This window comes from Cyrtonyx montezumae, unplaced genomic scaffold (genome assembly GCF_038088225.1).
Source record: "Cyrtonyx montezumae isolate F1298 unplaced genomic scaffold, pur_monq_1.0 scaffold_6, whole genome shotgun sequence".
NCBI lineage: Eukaryota > Metazoa > Chordata > Aves > Galliformes > Odontophoridae > Cyrtonyx > Cyrtonyx montezumae.
In genome coordinates, this window is record NW_027072067.1 from 18,670,755 (window position 1) to 18,686,124 (window position 15,370).

Sequence of the window (15,370 nt, forward strand, 5' to 3'; positions counted from 1 at the left end):
AGGAACGCCCCCATCACCCCACACCCTGCACCCTCTCCTCACAAAGCACTCCTAAGAAGCTGCTCGGTTCACTCCGCTCTGTGTTGCTTCATTTCACAACAGAGCTCCTTCTAAGGAAGACGAGACCTTTTAAAGTGAAAATTTATTATAAGCCAGAACTCTTGATGCCCAAAGCCTTACGGTTTCTTTCAGCTGTAACACAGAGCTGAAATAGCAGCACCTGCTCCCGAACAAGCTTCCAAGGATGGATCCAAAACCAGCGCGTTTCTGCAGGATGTAAATGGTTTGAGTCAACAGTTTATTCCACTTGCAGAAAATCAAATTACACCAAATCAAACAAACCTATTGCCCTTCTGGTGCAGGGCTCAAAGAAGGGAAGGAAGTGCCAGTGTGAGCAGGGAGGCAGCGGGGCCGCATGGAACTGCTCCCCATGGGCAGAGGGCTCACCCAGCACGGTGCTGCAAACCCTCTGTGGCCTTAAGGCAGTCTGAATGGCACTTATGCAGAAATTCAGTGCTTTATTAAGTACCCCGGTGCACCGGAAGCAGGAAAAGTCTCAGAAGCACTTTGCAGCCGTTTAAGCGCAGTGGCACTGCAGCATCAGCTCTTCTTCCTCTTGCTCCTGGGAAGCAGCCCATCCCCTCCCGGCAGCTGGGACTGGCACACCTTCCTCTTGCTAACTCTCAGATCCAGAAGACCGTTGCTGGAAAAGAAAGTGGGAAATACAGTTTTCCAAGGGGCTGTAAACAAGCAGACGCTGACGGCTGTAGGAAGGCGCAGCAGGCACTGCACCCACAGCTCCCTGGGGCACCAACAGAAACACACTCCATCCCGGGGCCCAGGAACAGCAGTACCCACAGACCTCCATCCCCAGATGGAGCCAGCACTGCTCAGGCTGTCCCCACTCATCCCTGGCCAGATCTGAGCAGAAGGCCAGATCACTGCAGCCTTCCCAGTTCTAAACCCATACAAGAGAAAAGCCTCCAGTGCTGGCAAAGCCACACTCCACACCAGCAAAGGTGTGCACGGAGCAGCCATGAGCAGCAGCACAGCCACCAAGGGGAGGGACAGGGCTGCACGAGGACAGCACACAGGGCTGCACCTCGCAGCCAGAACCCTCCACTGGAGGCTCTCCTCATTACGGAGGAGGAACGCTGCACTGGAGGCTCAAAGAAGAGCTCTCATTTTAGTCACAGTTAATTGCAAAGGGAACGAGCAAGTTGAAGTAGCTGCATCTCAATCACACAGCTGATTTCCATCAGCAGCTTTGGAGCTTGGAACACCACGCAGCGCTGACATGAAAACTACTGCTCTTGCCCATCAATAGCCATTACCAATTAAACGTTCTTCATAAATGCTTTTTTTTTTGTAAAGCCATTTGTGGGGATGAATCCATCCCATGGGGACTGCTCATTTGGCTTCAACTGGAAACTCACAACTGAGAATAAGAATGGAAAACTCAAACGCTGAAGTGGGTAATTCCTGGCTTGCCCTGCTTTCAAACGTGGAAGCATCACCAACACAGCTGAACAATGTTTAGGAGCAGGCCTCCAGCAGTTCCCTGCGATCCATCCCACCACGAAGCACAGCACTGCAGATCACACAGCAGCTGACAATGCCCTCCCTGCTCCAGCACTGAGCAGCCCGGCCAAGCAGCGCAGCCAAGCTCCCTTCACACACCATCCAGGCAGTCCATCGTGATGCACGTCCCAGCATCCCCAGATGTTAAGATAAGCTCTCTGCAGCAGCTCTAGTGGCTTCAACAGCAAATATCCTATTAACAGAGTAATTACATTTACGCCTCAAGGTCCCAAAGACAACTGGTCTTTGTTTTCACTCAACTGCCTGCACGCGGGAGGACACAAGCACTTCTGTGCCACCCTTCTCCAGACTTTGTTCTATAAGGAAACCTTATTTAACAAAATACAGGAGGAGTTGATGAGGTGACTTCCAGTAACCTGAAGCAGGCCGGGGAAGGCAGTGGGCTCAGAAAGCGCTCCAGGGCCAAGTGATTGCCATCAGCCTGAAGCCCCACCCGGCGCCCATTGTCTCAGCCAGCACTGCTCACATGAGCCATGGCTGCTTATGTAAGCTCAGAACACAATCCTGGAGCCCGAGAGCACTGAGCAACACGAAGCAGTGCCACACCACAGCTCTGCAACGTGCTGCTGTGCCCAGAGCTATGCTCCTCCACACACTGCCTTCCCAAACCCTTCAGAAATAAGCAAAGAACTGATGCTTTCTGAGCAACAGCTTTAGTTGTGAGGACACAACCCAGGGCTGGGTGATGCCAGGGGACAGTAAAACCCATTCACGCCTCAACCACCACCGTGTACTCCACATGCAGATCAAGCAGTGCGGCTGAGGGAGCGCTGCAGCGGAACCACTGCACGGGAGCAGCACTGAAACTGGAAAGAAAGGCAGCAGCATCCAAAGGCACCCCGGTAAATGAGCAGCTGCTGCCTAGAGGCTTTGTTTAATAAGGCAATTCCTGCTCACGGGGTCTCCATCAGTGTGCTGTTAAACGCTTCTCAAGCTGCAAATCTGCAAAGCCTTTGGCACCTGTGTAATCCTGGATGCCAGCAGAACCCTGAAGCAGAGAAGTTCAGATACGTAACTGCTTCCTGCAGCAGGTCACACACAGCTCAGGTTCCTGCAGCCCAGCTACTAACACAGACCTGCACAGAGACGCTTGCATCGTCAGGAACTGAATTTGTGCCTGAAGGATTAAAGCCTTCCACTGTTTCTGAGCTAGAATGTGCTGGCCACATGGCCCAGTGCCACCAGCACTGAAAGCACAAAGCAAACACAGCTGACCTTCCAGTGCACACCTCAATCCCTAGGAAAGGCAGCTCCCTTCCCATACCCGTCAGTTCACTCTATAGTAACGTGGTTGGTGTGGGCAGGGACAGAGCTCCCACGCAGCCCGTCTCCCCAGCTGCAGCCAAGGCACTGCCAGGGCCACTTCCAGCACCCCACACCGGAGAGGGAGGAGAAGAAACGGGAAAGCCCCCATCCTTACCTTAGGGAGAGCGAGCTTGTTTCTCAGAACCCCGAGGTACATTTAGAGGTAGGCAGGATCTTTCACTGCAACTCTGCACAACTGAAAGACCCACTGACTTTTATCTTCTTCACTTCTATTTCTCCACACAGTGCAGTCCAATAGGAAATACATCCACCAGGCTTACTCCCTGAAATCTCATTCACAGCCCTCCAGAAGAGCCTCGTTAAGGTGTGAATGGTAAAGTCACCACAGAAGCCTTTCATCAAACCCACACTAACTTTTCGGCACCCGGCCCCAGCGCTGCAGCTCACAGGCACTCACACATCACCTGCTTGCTGTGCACATCACAGAGCCATAAAGCTCTCATTAAACGGTCACCAAGAGGTTACTGAGAGCCTGAAACGCTGCCTCAACTTCATCACATACAGCAATATGAATTTATGTAGTCCCAATAGCATTATACCACAGCAAGTGGATTTGTTACTTAACAGAGGATATGAAAAGCAAGGGAGAAAAAACTCTGAGAGCTCAGAGAATGCTTAAATCGTGCTTAAGTTGGTTTCAGGAATGGAATGAGGTTTTGCTAAAAATATGCTCTAAATTGCCACTAAAATATCCCTAATCCACTCCATCTGTGCACTGTCACAAATAAATGGCAGGCATGCCATAAAAATACTCACGTTTATTTTTTGAGCATTACTGTCTAATCTCTTTGTGTCAAAATAAGACAATTAGTGGAGATGAAAGGCGACTCCAGGGAACTTATGTAATGCCCCAATTTGCATTAAGCGCTTCATGAAACAGACGGCTCCTAAATGCAGAACATGAATATTTATTGCTCCTTTATTAGATCTATCACGGCAATTAAAACGCTCAGCAAGTCACTGCATCTCCAGGAAGGCACAGCAGAGGTTCAGGACCGCTCTGACACCTCGGGAAGATGTGCCCAGGCAGAGGAGCTCCACTCCGCCCAACCGCGGCCCGCACCCCGCGGTGGGAAGGCCTCCTTTGGAAGCTGTGCAGATGCCAAGAGCCAAGCACGCCAAATAAAACCACCAAAACTCTGAGATTTTCCGTGTGAAGGGAATTATCGAAGCAACAATTTATTTTTGCTCTGGATACACAACATTACTAATGCTAACACCCAGTACTGCTGAAGAGAAACGCCCTGTTAGGGAACCTGGCTTGCACACCTGACGTCCTCTCTCCTTTGACTAAGGCAGGTTTTCCTAAGCCATGCACAAAGCCCCAGGTGCCAGCAGCCCTCATCCCTGCTGCTCTGCACAATAACCACACAGCATTTCCGTTGCTCTAGCTAGTGTAAAGCCCACCGTGCCTGCACACCTGCAGTCCAACACTTGCTCTCCACCTTCATGAGTGTCATTGTGTTACCTCAGGAACCGCTGCCTGGTTTGGCAGTACTTCTGTATAAAACACCTCACACAGGGAGACACAAACCTTCCACCCTGCCAGGACAGAAGGGAAATCCTGTTCTCAGAAAATAAGATGTGAAGAACGTGCTCTTCTCTCTCCTGAGAAGCCAACCAAAGCAGACACTGCATCTCCAGGATGTCCAACCAGCCGCAGAGATGCAGCTGAGACTGACAACAGTATGACACTGAATACAATACAAAATGAGGTTCTCTTGTTCTCCCATAAAGATCAGTCTGTGTTTGCTTTGTTGTCTTCCTGTTTAAGGATACACCTTTACTCAAATGGACTTTGGAGCAACGACTTTGAGCCGTTCACCCACGGATCTGAGAAGCATCCATGCATTCTTTTCCAGCAAACTGTAGAGGTTACACCCCCAGTAGCTGCAGGGGCTCTCACTGCACCTGACTTATTAACAGTGCTTGCCTCTCTAACAGAAGAGGCATAGGATTCCACAAACCAGAAGGGGCTTGAAATCAGTCTCAAGTATTTTCCCACCCACCCATTTCTACCTACCTGTCAGAGGACACAGGACAAATCTCAGCTTCCAGATCTCTCAAGATGTCTGAACTGGAGCTGAAAGGAAAAGCAAAACATAGTAGATTATTTTAGCAACACTTGCACCAAAGGTCTCTGAACAAAATGATTAACTCCAGCAGCACATCCTGCCAATGAGAGAGAGGTTCCACACAGCACCAGCAATGGGAAATCACCTCCTCCATCAGCTCAGCTTCCTTTGAGGAAACGAATAAATGCTGTGCAGCTCCTGTCTGGGCAGGATTCCTCTCCTCTTTCCCAGTCGGTTTCCCCCCAACTCCCATTCTCCTCCAGGGCCACACAGTGACTGCAGCACTACTGATGGGAGAAAGACAGACAGGCACAGCACAGAGTTCAGTCAAAAAAAGGAAAAGCAGACCCAAAGCACTCGTGCCATATGGAGAGCATTACTTTAAAACAAAATGGATTGTGAAGTTGTGTGTGCAATTTTAGAAACTCATCTGTGGTTCCCCAGGAATTTCTATGAACCACTGAATAAATCTACCTAATTACAAGCATTACTCAACAGAGCAGCCTTAATTTGGAGATAAAGCAGCCTAGAATTAAAATCAGTGACTGTGTTTATAGGGAACAATGTTCCATCCCTGCACCAATTACCAATCCCACCACTCACAGCTCCTGGGGAGGAGTGAGCACAGCCCAAACCCCAGTGCCACGCGTGGGTGCTTCAAGGGAACATCAGGGAACCCCAGCACACTGGGGGACCTATTTCATTACTAAAGATAATACAGAATACTCAAAGGAAAAGCACACTGTAAAAATGACAGTGATGGGGAAAGCTGAGAAGTCGAGCAGGTTTATTTTTGCACTCAAAATTTGCAGTCTGTCAAGAGCTCATCCTCAGCACCAAAGCTGGATGCCCAGGGAGTGAGTTATGGCTCTCCTGAATCCTGCCCTGATGCTCCAGTTACATTAAAAAAAAAGCAGGCCAATATTAGTGTTCAGCTCCCTAAAATAGAAAAGGAACAGGTTTGACTGAACACCATGTACTTTATTGCCCTGAAAAATGTATTCTTATTATCATTAATCACCAACTGTTTGTCACAAGCAAAACAATAAAAGTGAGAAGATTTGGCCAGCACTCAGCACAACAATGCAAGTTCATAATTTGCATGCATATTTCCAAGTTAATGCCTACCAAACTATTTCAAAGCCAGGCACAAAATGTACTGGAGTTACTTGCACCTCAGAACGTGCATGTGTAAGAGAGTGGGCTACAAGCACGAGAGCAGTCCGAGCCCCCAAACCAAGCCAGCTCCTGCACTTCGGTGGCACTGAGACGAGGGATACACACAGCAACAGATGCCCACAGGGCTACGGACCCCCACTCGTGGCCAAACTGCCCTTTGTTTCAGGATTTCCTCAAACACGTCCACCACGACACTCTCGCACTTTGCCAGCTCTGTCTGAAGGTGAATGCCACAAGGAGTGGGGAGGTGCTTTTCTCTCCTGTCCTGCCCCAGGCTGCAGCCTGCCTGCACCCAGCAGCCAAGGTGGCACACAGCACTGCTGCCCTCGCTTCTGTTTTCAGGGCTCAAAGGTGCACGAAACCACAGCCGTGGCAGATGCCCCTACACCTCTCCTATGCAGGCATTGCTCCCTGCACAAACCAGAGGCTGTCCCCTTTGGAAATGCCCCCCCCAGGACTCCACCTGCAGCCCTGTGCCCGAATGCTACAGCTCATTGTCGTTGGAACACAGGTATGAGTTAACAGCACAGCAGAGAAGCAGCATCCTCCTTACACAACAGACACACATTTGAAGCATAAAAAAAAAACAAAGATAAAGTGCCCCCATCTAACATTTAATGTTCACCTTCCCTGAGCCACTGCAGCACAAGATTTATTAACTCAGAACAGCACTAAAGAACTGAAAAGAGACAGCTATTCCCGCAGTGCAATCAGCTCTCACATGCTGCCTCGTGCCAGCAAGGGCAGCCCTGGGAGCAGCACAGCACTCTGGGCACCCCAGCCACCCCACACTGACAGACCCACGTCAGAGACAGCTCTGCAGAGGAACCCCCCATGCGACCAGAGCACCGTGCCTCCTCCAGCTGAGGAGCTAAAGCTCAACTCCTACAAGCACCAAAAGCCAGAGTGAGCGACTGGCTCAACGCAGACCTTCATCCTGACCAGCAGCTCCCCAGCACAGTGCCAACAAGTCCCACTCAGTGCAAACGAGCATCCTGGCTCGGGTGAGGAGCTCAGCTGGCAGAGCTGCTGCAGCTCTGCATATCCCAGAGGCACAGACTCACAAAAGCTGCACATACAGCACTTCTCAGTCAGCATTTCAAGATTAAATCACCCCGTCTCACTGTACAATATAATATGGTTAGCTGAGGCCAAAGATGTACAGTCTGCACTGCACATCCCCCGCTCTGCTCCGCCACAGCCGAGGCTTTCTTCCAACAGCAGTTTTGAAGTGAAATGATTTGTTTAAATGACTGAATATTGTCTCGGTTTTATAGAGTACTTTTAATAAAATACTCCCACTGCACGGTTCATTAACTGGCTTATCACTGTCCCACCTAGTTTCTTTTCTAATTTTTCTATTGTTTAAGCCCTTGTGTAAAGCCTGGCGTCGGTCCCGGGAAGGAAAAGAACGCTGGGACTATTTATACGGAGCACCAAAGTTCCATGAAAGCTTTATGGATGAGTTCACAGCTTCGAAAAAACATCCTTTAAAAGTCAGGGCTTTGTTCTGCTGGTTATCTGTTATGGGATCATCAATTTCTGGAGGACCAACTACAGCCCCGTGCCTGGGCACTGCCTGCCCTGCAGCAGGATACGTCCTCCTGTCACAGCAGGATGTCTGAGAAACAGCTGTGATCACTACAGATGTATGGATGTGTTGCACAGCCTGACTGCTCCCTTAGCTGTACAAAGGGGCAGTTTACATACTGGTATTGGATTGAAAAGGTAGAAGTCCCCGTGAAGGACAGAGCCTAGGAATCACCTGCAGGGTCCCTACCAGAACCACTGTCAGCTCCCTGACTTCGTGACCGCTGGGCTGCGTCCCCTGTGCTGCTCACAACACAAGTGCTCTCTTAATGCACCATAGCATTAGAGCCTCCACACAGAAGCACTCTCTCTGCACTTAGAAGCACAGCACACAGATTGGGACTCCCAAATATATTTCAAGTTCTGACATTTCAATGAGCAATAAGTTCTGCTTGTCAAAGGATATCCTCTTATTATCAGAAAGAAAATCGTATCTCGATGCAAAAGCACAATGCCCCAGACCTCCCCCACTCTAAGCCTTTCTTTCTTTGGCTGTTTCCACTGCACTTTGCAGAACGTTAACTCCACACTACCCAGACAGTGACAACGCAACCACACAACGACGTGGGGAGTGCAGCTCTCAGCCCACAGCCAAAGCAGTGCAGGAAGGGCGAGCTGGGCCCAAGGAGCACACAGCACCACGCAGCAGTGGCTGTGCACACAGCACCCAGCCAGGCCTTCCCTGCCTCATTGCTGCTACTTTCCTCTCTTTTTCAGCCGAATGCATTTACAAAAAAAGCTGCTGCTGCTATAAAGGATGAGCACCTATAGTTTGTGATGGACAGGCATGCCACAGAGCTCAGCTGCCAGAATGCAAAAGAGGGAAAAAAGCACCAAGAAGCACAGCACCACTGTGAACTCCTTGAGCAGCACAGCAGCTGACCTTCAAGGTTAAGCAAACTGCACTAAACAAAAACAAACACGATGCACATGCAAACCAGAGAACATGCAGAGCAGGAAAGCAAGGAAAATCCCAGAGAGATTCTGACACAGCAGTTCTGTGCCATAGGAGTTGAACAAGCACAAAGAGCAGTAAGTGTTTGTTGGCTTACACTTGATTTCTCAAAGAGCACTGAATATCTGAGGCATACCAGCTGGTCTTTACAACCATGAGACTGTGTCTGATTCAGGTCATCTATGGAAATACTTTATTTGGAGAGAGCGAACACGTGAAAAGGAGGAATGAACAACTCTGTCCTGAGCCAGACATGGTGCAAACAAACAGGCACTGCCCAACAAAACGTGCCTGCTCCCTCCATGAGGGCACATCCAACCCACGAGCAGCTGCTGCATGTGGATACCTGGCAGCAAACTGCCCCTCCTGCTCTCACCCAGACACAAGGAGAGCAAACCTAAGTCTGCAGACAGAAAGACACAGAATGAAAATGTAACTGTGATGCCAAAGGCCACAGGAGGGCCACTCAGTGCCATTCATATAGTGAAACAGAACTAGTGACTCCTTGGATGAGCTAATGAAAGGAAAGCTTTCTCACTCTGTCAAGTGAAAATTCTAGATTTTCCAGGGTCCTTAATGCTAAAAGATTAGATTGCAGCCAAGAAAAAAGCAAAAAATGAGTGAAACAGAAGAACAGGAATATCTCATTCAAATTCTGGATAAGAAATCAAGCTGGGCCTACAGTACTCAGTGCTGCAAAAAGATGTCTATGTTCACATCAGTCATCTTCAACTTTAACAATCGATAGAGCAGTACCTACCAAGTTATGATCTACAAAGCAAGTGTCTTCAGCAGACATGGGCTCGATCTTCAAAAACTACATAGCTAGATCTTAGCAGCAGTAACAGCTGAGTCCCTTTTCAATAACATCAGCACTGAAGTACCAAAAACATTAAGCTTCACATTTATAAAACCTTCCTTGATCTCTCGTTTCCTGTGACCGAATCAAGCCATTTCAGTAAGCAAGAGTAAATGAATTAAGAGAGAAAAGTAAATGGATGTCAGGACTTCAAGGTTCAGTGATATTCTATCCCTGCCTGCAAGTAATGGGTCATTTCAATTCTATTCCTCATAGCAATACTCAGCTCAAAGAGCCATTAAAAGATGTAGGCTATATCAATTTCTGAACCCCTTTAAATAAATCCTCAAAGGAAAGGGAAGAGGATGCAGTAAGAGAGAAAGTGCAAATATTCTCCTGGTGCCGCAGACATTTCACTCTCTTTTCTGTACAGAAAGGAACATTTCCACTACAGTGCCCCTACCAAGACATTATGGAGCTATTAAGTGAATCTGAATGCATTTCAGCTGCATCCCTCAAGCACTGGACAGCCAGAAATGTGCAAGAGAATGAACCAGTAACCGCAGCCGAGGATCACCTCCAGTGAAGTAGACTATAAACACAAATGGCCCAGTACTTGTGCCCGTTTCCCCAGTTTGGTCTGAGCACAAAGCAGTGAGAACAGACTTCTGTGCTGACCTGCTTGATGATCCGGACGACTCTGAGAACACGAGGGAGCCCGAGCCCTGGCCTTCCTCTGAGGAAGGATGGTCACTTTTGCCATCGGGAGTTCCTGGATTGAGTATCTGGGCTTCCCCAAGGTCTGCAGCTGAGCCGTGCTCCTCAGGAGCTTCCCCTGTCAAGAACAAAAATACTGCTTAATTCTCTGCTGCCTGAAGACAGATTTTAAGAAAGACAAAAGATCTTAAGTATTTGAATACCAATGCCTCGTTCCCACTCACATCCCAAACTCTCACAGTTACAAAGGTTTTAATTCCTTTTTCTGCCATAGTAAAATAAATAACATCACCACCAGCACCACCACCCAACCCCTACGAACCAGAGCCTGGAACAGAAACGTTCCCTTGTTATGAGCTTCAAATAAAAACAAAGAGAGAAATAAAGGGTAAGGTTATTTGTCACATTTCAGAAATTAGCAAGCACTTAATGAGACAGCTCCAGCCTCTGGTTCTTGCTACCAATTCACTTTGCCCATTGCATAAGACAGCTTGATAGCTTCAGAGTTTTACAGACCAAGCTAATAGGCTTGTTTTCAATAAAAGAAACATCATGATTTATTTCCTTATGCGTGCAAGAAAGATGAAATGTCAGCCTTGATCATTGGCATTTCCATTCATCTTTATAGGAAAAACATTCCTAGACAACACAAACAAATTGTAAAGCCATTCTATTATTTTCCTATCAAATGTTATCTCTAAGAAGATGAGCAGCTCTCTCAAGAGATGCCTTCTATCTCTGCATATAGGTGATAACTATAGGAAGTGTGATACAAAAAGAAAACTTTACTTCTACACTCTGCCCACAAATACTTTTAAATGAGTTACTTAACCAGGAAGCTGCAAGGGATATTAAAACCATACTGGGACTTATCTCATTAATAATCCTCATTAAGGCAGTTCACAGAGATGCCCTCTGCATTAATGCCAACCAAGTTATATTCCTGCCCAAACCACTCCCACTTTTGTACCTCTACAGAGATTTTGGACAGAATTGGCCAAACAGAACTATAGCCACAATGTGGAAGAGCTATCCAACCTTTAATTCAGCTAGGGTTTGCCCTTTTCCCTATGCTAAAGGGCATATTTAATTGCTAGGAGCATATTTGTGTTGGTTGAAAGCAACCAGCAGATTACAGTGAGTCAGCTGTCTAACCAACACAGCATTACTGACGTTAGGAGATTAAAAATAACGAAGGCCCACTGCAATAATGCAACTCAAGATAGACACACCAAAATATTTATCAGCTCCTTACAGAGTGTCCACTGGGCAGTGCAAAGCCCTGCCTTTATCAGTTACAAAAACAGACAAATTATTAGTAGTATATAAGTTTAAAGATGCAAAACAACATCACGTGAGGCAGGAAAAGATGATTAAATGGTCATTATAACACAGCAAGGCTTTGAGAGACATAAGCTACACCCCTCAATGCTACACTTAAGGGCAACGGGAGATAATAAGGTTTCATAAATGATGTTTTAATTCTGTGTAGTTCCAGGATGTACCACCTACCTCTTTCAGACTCTGAACAGTGGGTAAGGAATGCACACAAAGCTTCTGCACTTCTTGGAAGTAATGTTTGCAGATGGCAAGTCAGCAAACCAGCACTGGCTCGCTTGCTTTCATTATTATAATTTCCAATTTAATAAAAAGGTACATGCTGCTAATAAAGAACACAGAGGAAGAAAAGGCCTTACCCCTCTGCTCCCTCACCCCTACGTCCTCATGCTTTTCTCACTGCTCATACTCAGCCAACCAGGTACCGGCGTCTGGCACAAAATGAAAAACTAATTTCAAGGATGACTCCCATGCAAAATTTCAAAGATTATAAAGCATACAAAAGGGTAACAAATACCTTGAAGCTTTGTCAGAACCAGATGAAGTGGTATCACGTGCTTAAGTCAACACGATACACCTCTCTCACGTTATTTTCTGCCTAAGCTCTCCTTTGGAAAAGCTGCACGGCTTTACTTCGCTTGAGAGCCTGCAGTTCAGAGCACAGTGAAGAAGTACCTCACAGGAGCCAACGTCTCCACTGATCACAGTGAGCAATTAATATTTTAGTCTGTGATCCCATTACCTAACAGCACATTGCTTCTGCCTCTGCTGTACAAGAGGGACACCACTGTAAGTTACATCAAACGAGGCAAACTTCACCCTTGAGATTCCTTACCTTTTACACCCTTCATACAGAAAAGATTTGATGCACTGCATCAAGATCTGCACAAAACAATAAGGACAGAATCCATACTACTCCACTGATACTTTCATTTCTTTTTGCTCCCTGCTGGAGGTGACAGCCTCATACCAAAAATGAGCACAGTTCAACTCAGGAAGCACAGGGACGTGTGAGGGCAAACTGAACTGCCATACTTTCCCAAGGCTACGGACACCAGCACATCCAACTCTGGCCAATAGAATGCCCTCTGAAATTCTCTATCCTGAGTGCACTGTAATTCCATAAGTATGAGGCCAAGGACTGCTTTTCTAAATCACACATTCAAACATCAACACGCACTGCCACAGCCAACACCACCATAAAACAAATGAGACTGAACAAGAGTACAGGGAACAAGTTAAAAGCACACAGAGGTGTTTCTTCGATACCGTGGGCAGTGAGGATAACAAACATACGCTGGATGCTGCTCTGAACTCCCAGAGTATCTGCAGAGCTGAGTGACTGCAGCTGTGCATTCCCACTTCTCACTGTGCTGAAGGATACCAATACAAAACGAAGCTTAAAAAAAAAAAAAAAGAGGCAACATACTGCATAAACATTCTAAAAGAAGCTCAACTACTTCACTCCTTCACCCTCAGGACAGAAAAAGACTCATCCCAGTCCACACAAACTCTGCAGTTCTGTTAGTGACTCCTTACCACGCTAAGGATTCAGCACTGCAGGCAGTACCACCCGTGGCACGAGTGGCTCAGAACCTAAGGCCCCATTTACATCAGCTACTTCAAATAGCATCTAAAAATAAAGCACACATTCACAAAGGAGGAGAGAACATTTCTCCAGGAAACGTGCTGATGAGCACGGGAGGAAGAGGGGTGCAGGGGGATTACACCAAACAGCAGCACCAACCTGTGCCTGCAGGCAATCCTATGACAGGGCCTTCTTTTTTCTTCTGTGTACTTTCTGTTTTCCTCTTACCACTCCTCTCCCACCGATTTTTCACTTGATCCACTAAAAACTGAAATTCGCTTCTGTGCTTGTTTCCTGAAACATGGAATAGTGCTGCTGTACCAAAAGCAGGCAGACCCCTGCCACAGGGCTGCTGAGGCACACCACCACCAGGAGAAAAGAGCATTAAATAAACACTAAATACTGAACCAAAAACATTTTTGCTACAGCAAATGAAACAGCACTCCTCACTGCAATGTCCCACGTTCCGTTAAAAACCCAAATCCATTTCACGCTTTCAGTTACCCAGCAGTCAGGACACATGCACAAAGCCTTAGGTTTTTGCACAGTAAAACTGTTTGTTTCCTCTTACCATCACCAGGTTTTTGTTTGTTTTTCTAAGGCCTCTGAGTACTGCAATCACCATCGTAACAGCCTGTAACATGATGAAGATTTCAAGCTCCTTCTGAACACGGTAGTACTGCACTCATTTGTACTCTCTGTGCTGAATTACACTGAGAGGCTGCACTGCTCAGTGGAATAATTAGCCTTCAAGAGCACATTTTGCACTTGTGCCACGCAGAAAACCTAAATGGCCAAACACCATATGAAAACCCATCAGCTCTGAGTGCTCAGAAGGCTGCACAGCATTTGGCCAAGGGAAAACAAAGCCCAGTGCCTGACACACCTCAGCAGAAAGCACAAGCAACTAGCTCCAGCAACATTTCCTACTCTCTGTTGATTTACCTTCCAGCTGTAATTCCTAGTCCTTTGCTTTCTGAGACTGCTCAGTGTGTGGCTGAGCTTACTGAACACTCTAACAGAAGCTAATCAAGGCTGTCAGCCCCATTCTGCTAGCCTGGTTGGGGCACCTTGTGTTTTATCACCTGACAGCAGAGCATGGCATCCCATCCCAACTAAAGAGAAAGAGCAAAGCTTTTGGTCTACACTGCTACCTGCTTTAAAGCAGCTCCAGGTTTTCCAGTTTCTGCAGTAAAGCAACACCTAAAATCATTGTACCATTATAATACAACAGTAAGCACAGCAATGACAGCAGAACAGCAAGATCCCAGGCCACAGCGAGTGAGGGTTTGCTCAAGTGTAACAGAGGTGGGCACAGAAATAAAGGAAAGCAGGTGCTTACCACTAGAAGGCCTCAGGGACACAGGGATCTCCAGCAAGGTACCCTCATCTCCACCACCAGCCTTAAATGAGGGCTGGGAAGGGCTGGATCCTGGCCCCTCCCGTCCTGGTCACTCAGGTGCATTGCATGCAGCTGAGCTGCCCTGCCTGGCCCTGCCTTCCCACCAGGTGCTCCATCACTGAGGCAAGCCCCGAGTTAGCCATGGTTGCAATGGAAATGCTATCAACCTTTTTTGGATTCAGTTCCTCTAATCACAGTTAATTGCTCTGTGGCACGTTCTTTACCCTGTCAGTCCACCAGCTGTAAGTAAAAAGCAGAGCTGTTTCCTCTGTAGCTACTTCAGACTTCACTCAGGAACACACATGGATCTTCTCAGACCAACTACATGTGTCACCAGCAGAGCAGGGCTGGGAGCTGTGAGGTCCCTTCCAACCCAACCACACTGTGAATCTGAGATGGACCAGGAAGAACCCCAGCATGCAGAATGAGCACAAAATGAACAAGCATTCTCAGCCTGGGGCAGCTCAGCCCCCAACTCCCCCCCACCACCTCCTGTCAGGTTCTGCCCCACACAAGGGGACGCATCTGAAATGCTTTTCCCATGTAGTGTTTAGCATTTACTCCCTCCTGGCAGAGCTGAGGACTCCACATAAGGTCAACAACTCCTTGTAGTAACAAAAAGTTCCTGCCCAAGATGCTTGTGTGTGAAGCAGGGCACACTTATTACATAATCCCTTTGGCGCTTCAGTTTTTCCAGCATCACTATTTTTTGCTGCTTTGTTTCATGCTGCATCTACGAAGGTCCTCACATGACAGGGCACTGCCCAGATGCAACGTAAATCACAGCTGAGCTGAAGCT

General features: G+C 47.5%; 2 protein-coding genes across 2 annotated transcripts in view; one reads left to right on the forward strand and one right to left on the reverse strand.

Annotated features, from left to right (window-relative positions):
- The window catches only part of LMCD1 (LIM and cysteine rich domains 1), an 86,889-nt gene that overhangs the window by 53,724 nt on the left and 17,795 nt on the right, over positions 1 to 15,370 (forward strand). The gene's annotated exons all lie outside the window — the stretch shown is intronic.
- RAD18 (RAD18 E3 ubiquitin protein ligase) overlaps positions 466 to 15,370 on the reverse strand; it is a 30,122-nt gene continuing 15,217 nt past the window's right edge. The window contains exons 10-13 of the mRNA XM_065749374.1: positions 13,329 to 13,463; positions 10,205 to 10,361; positions 4,952 to 5,011; positions 466 to 703 (exon numbers count right to left, since the gene is read on the reverse strand). Of these exons, the coding sequence (XP_065605446.1) occupies positions 601 to 703; positions 4,952 to 5,011; positions 10,205 to 10,361; positions 13,329 to 13,463 (455 nt within the window). The 3' untranslated portion in view covers positions 466 to 600. The remainder of the gene's footprint in view (positions 704 to 4,951; positions 5,012 to 10,204; positions 10,362 to 13,328; positions 13,464 to 15,370) is intronic.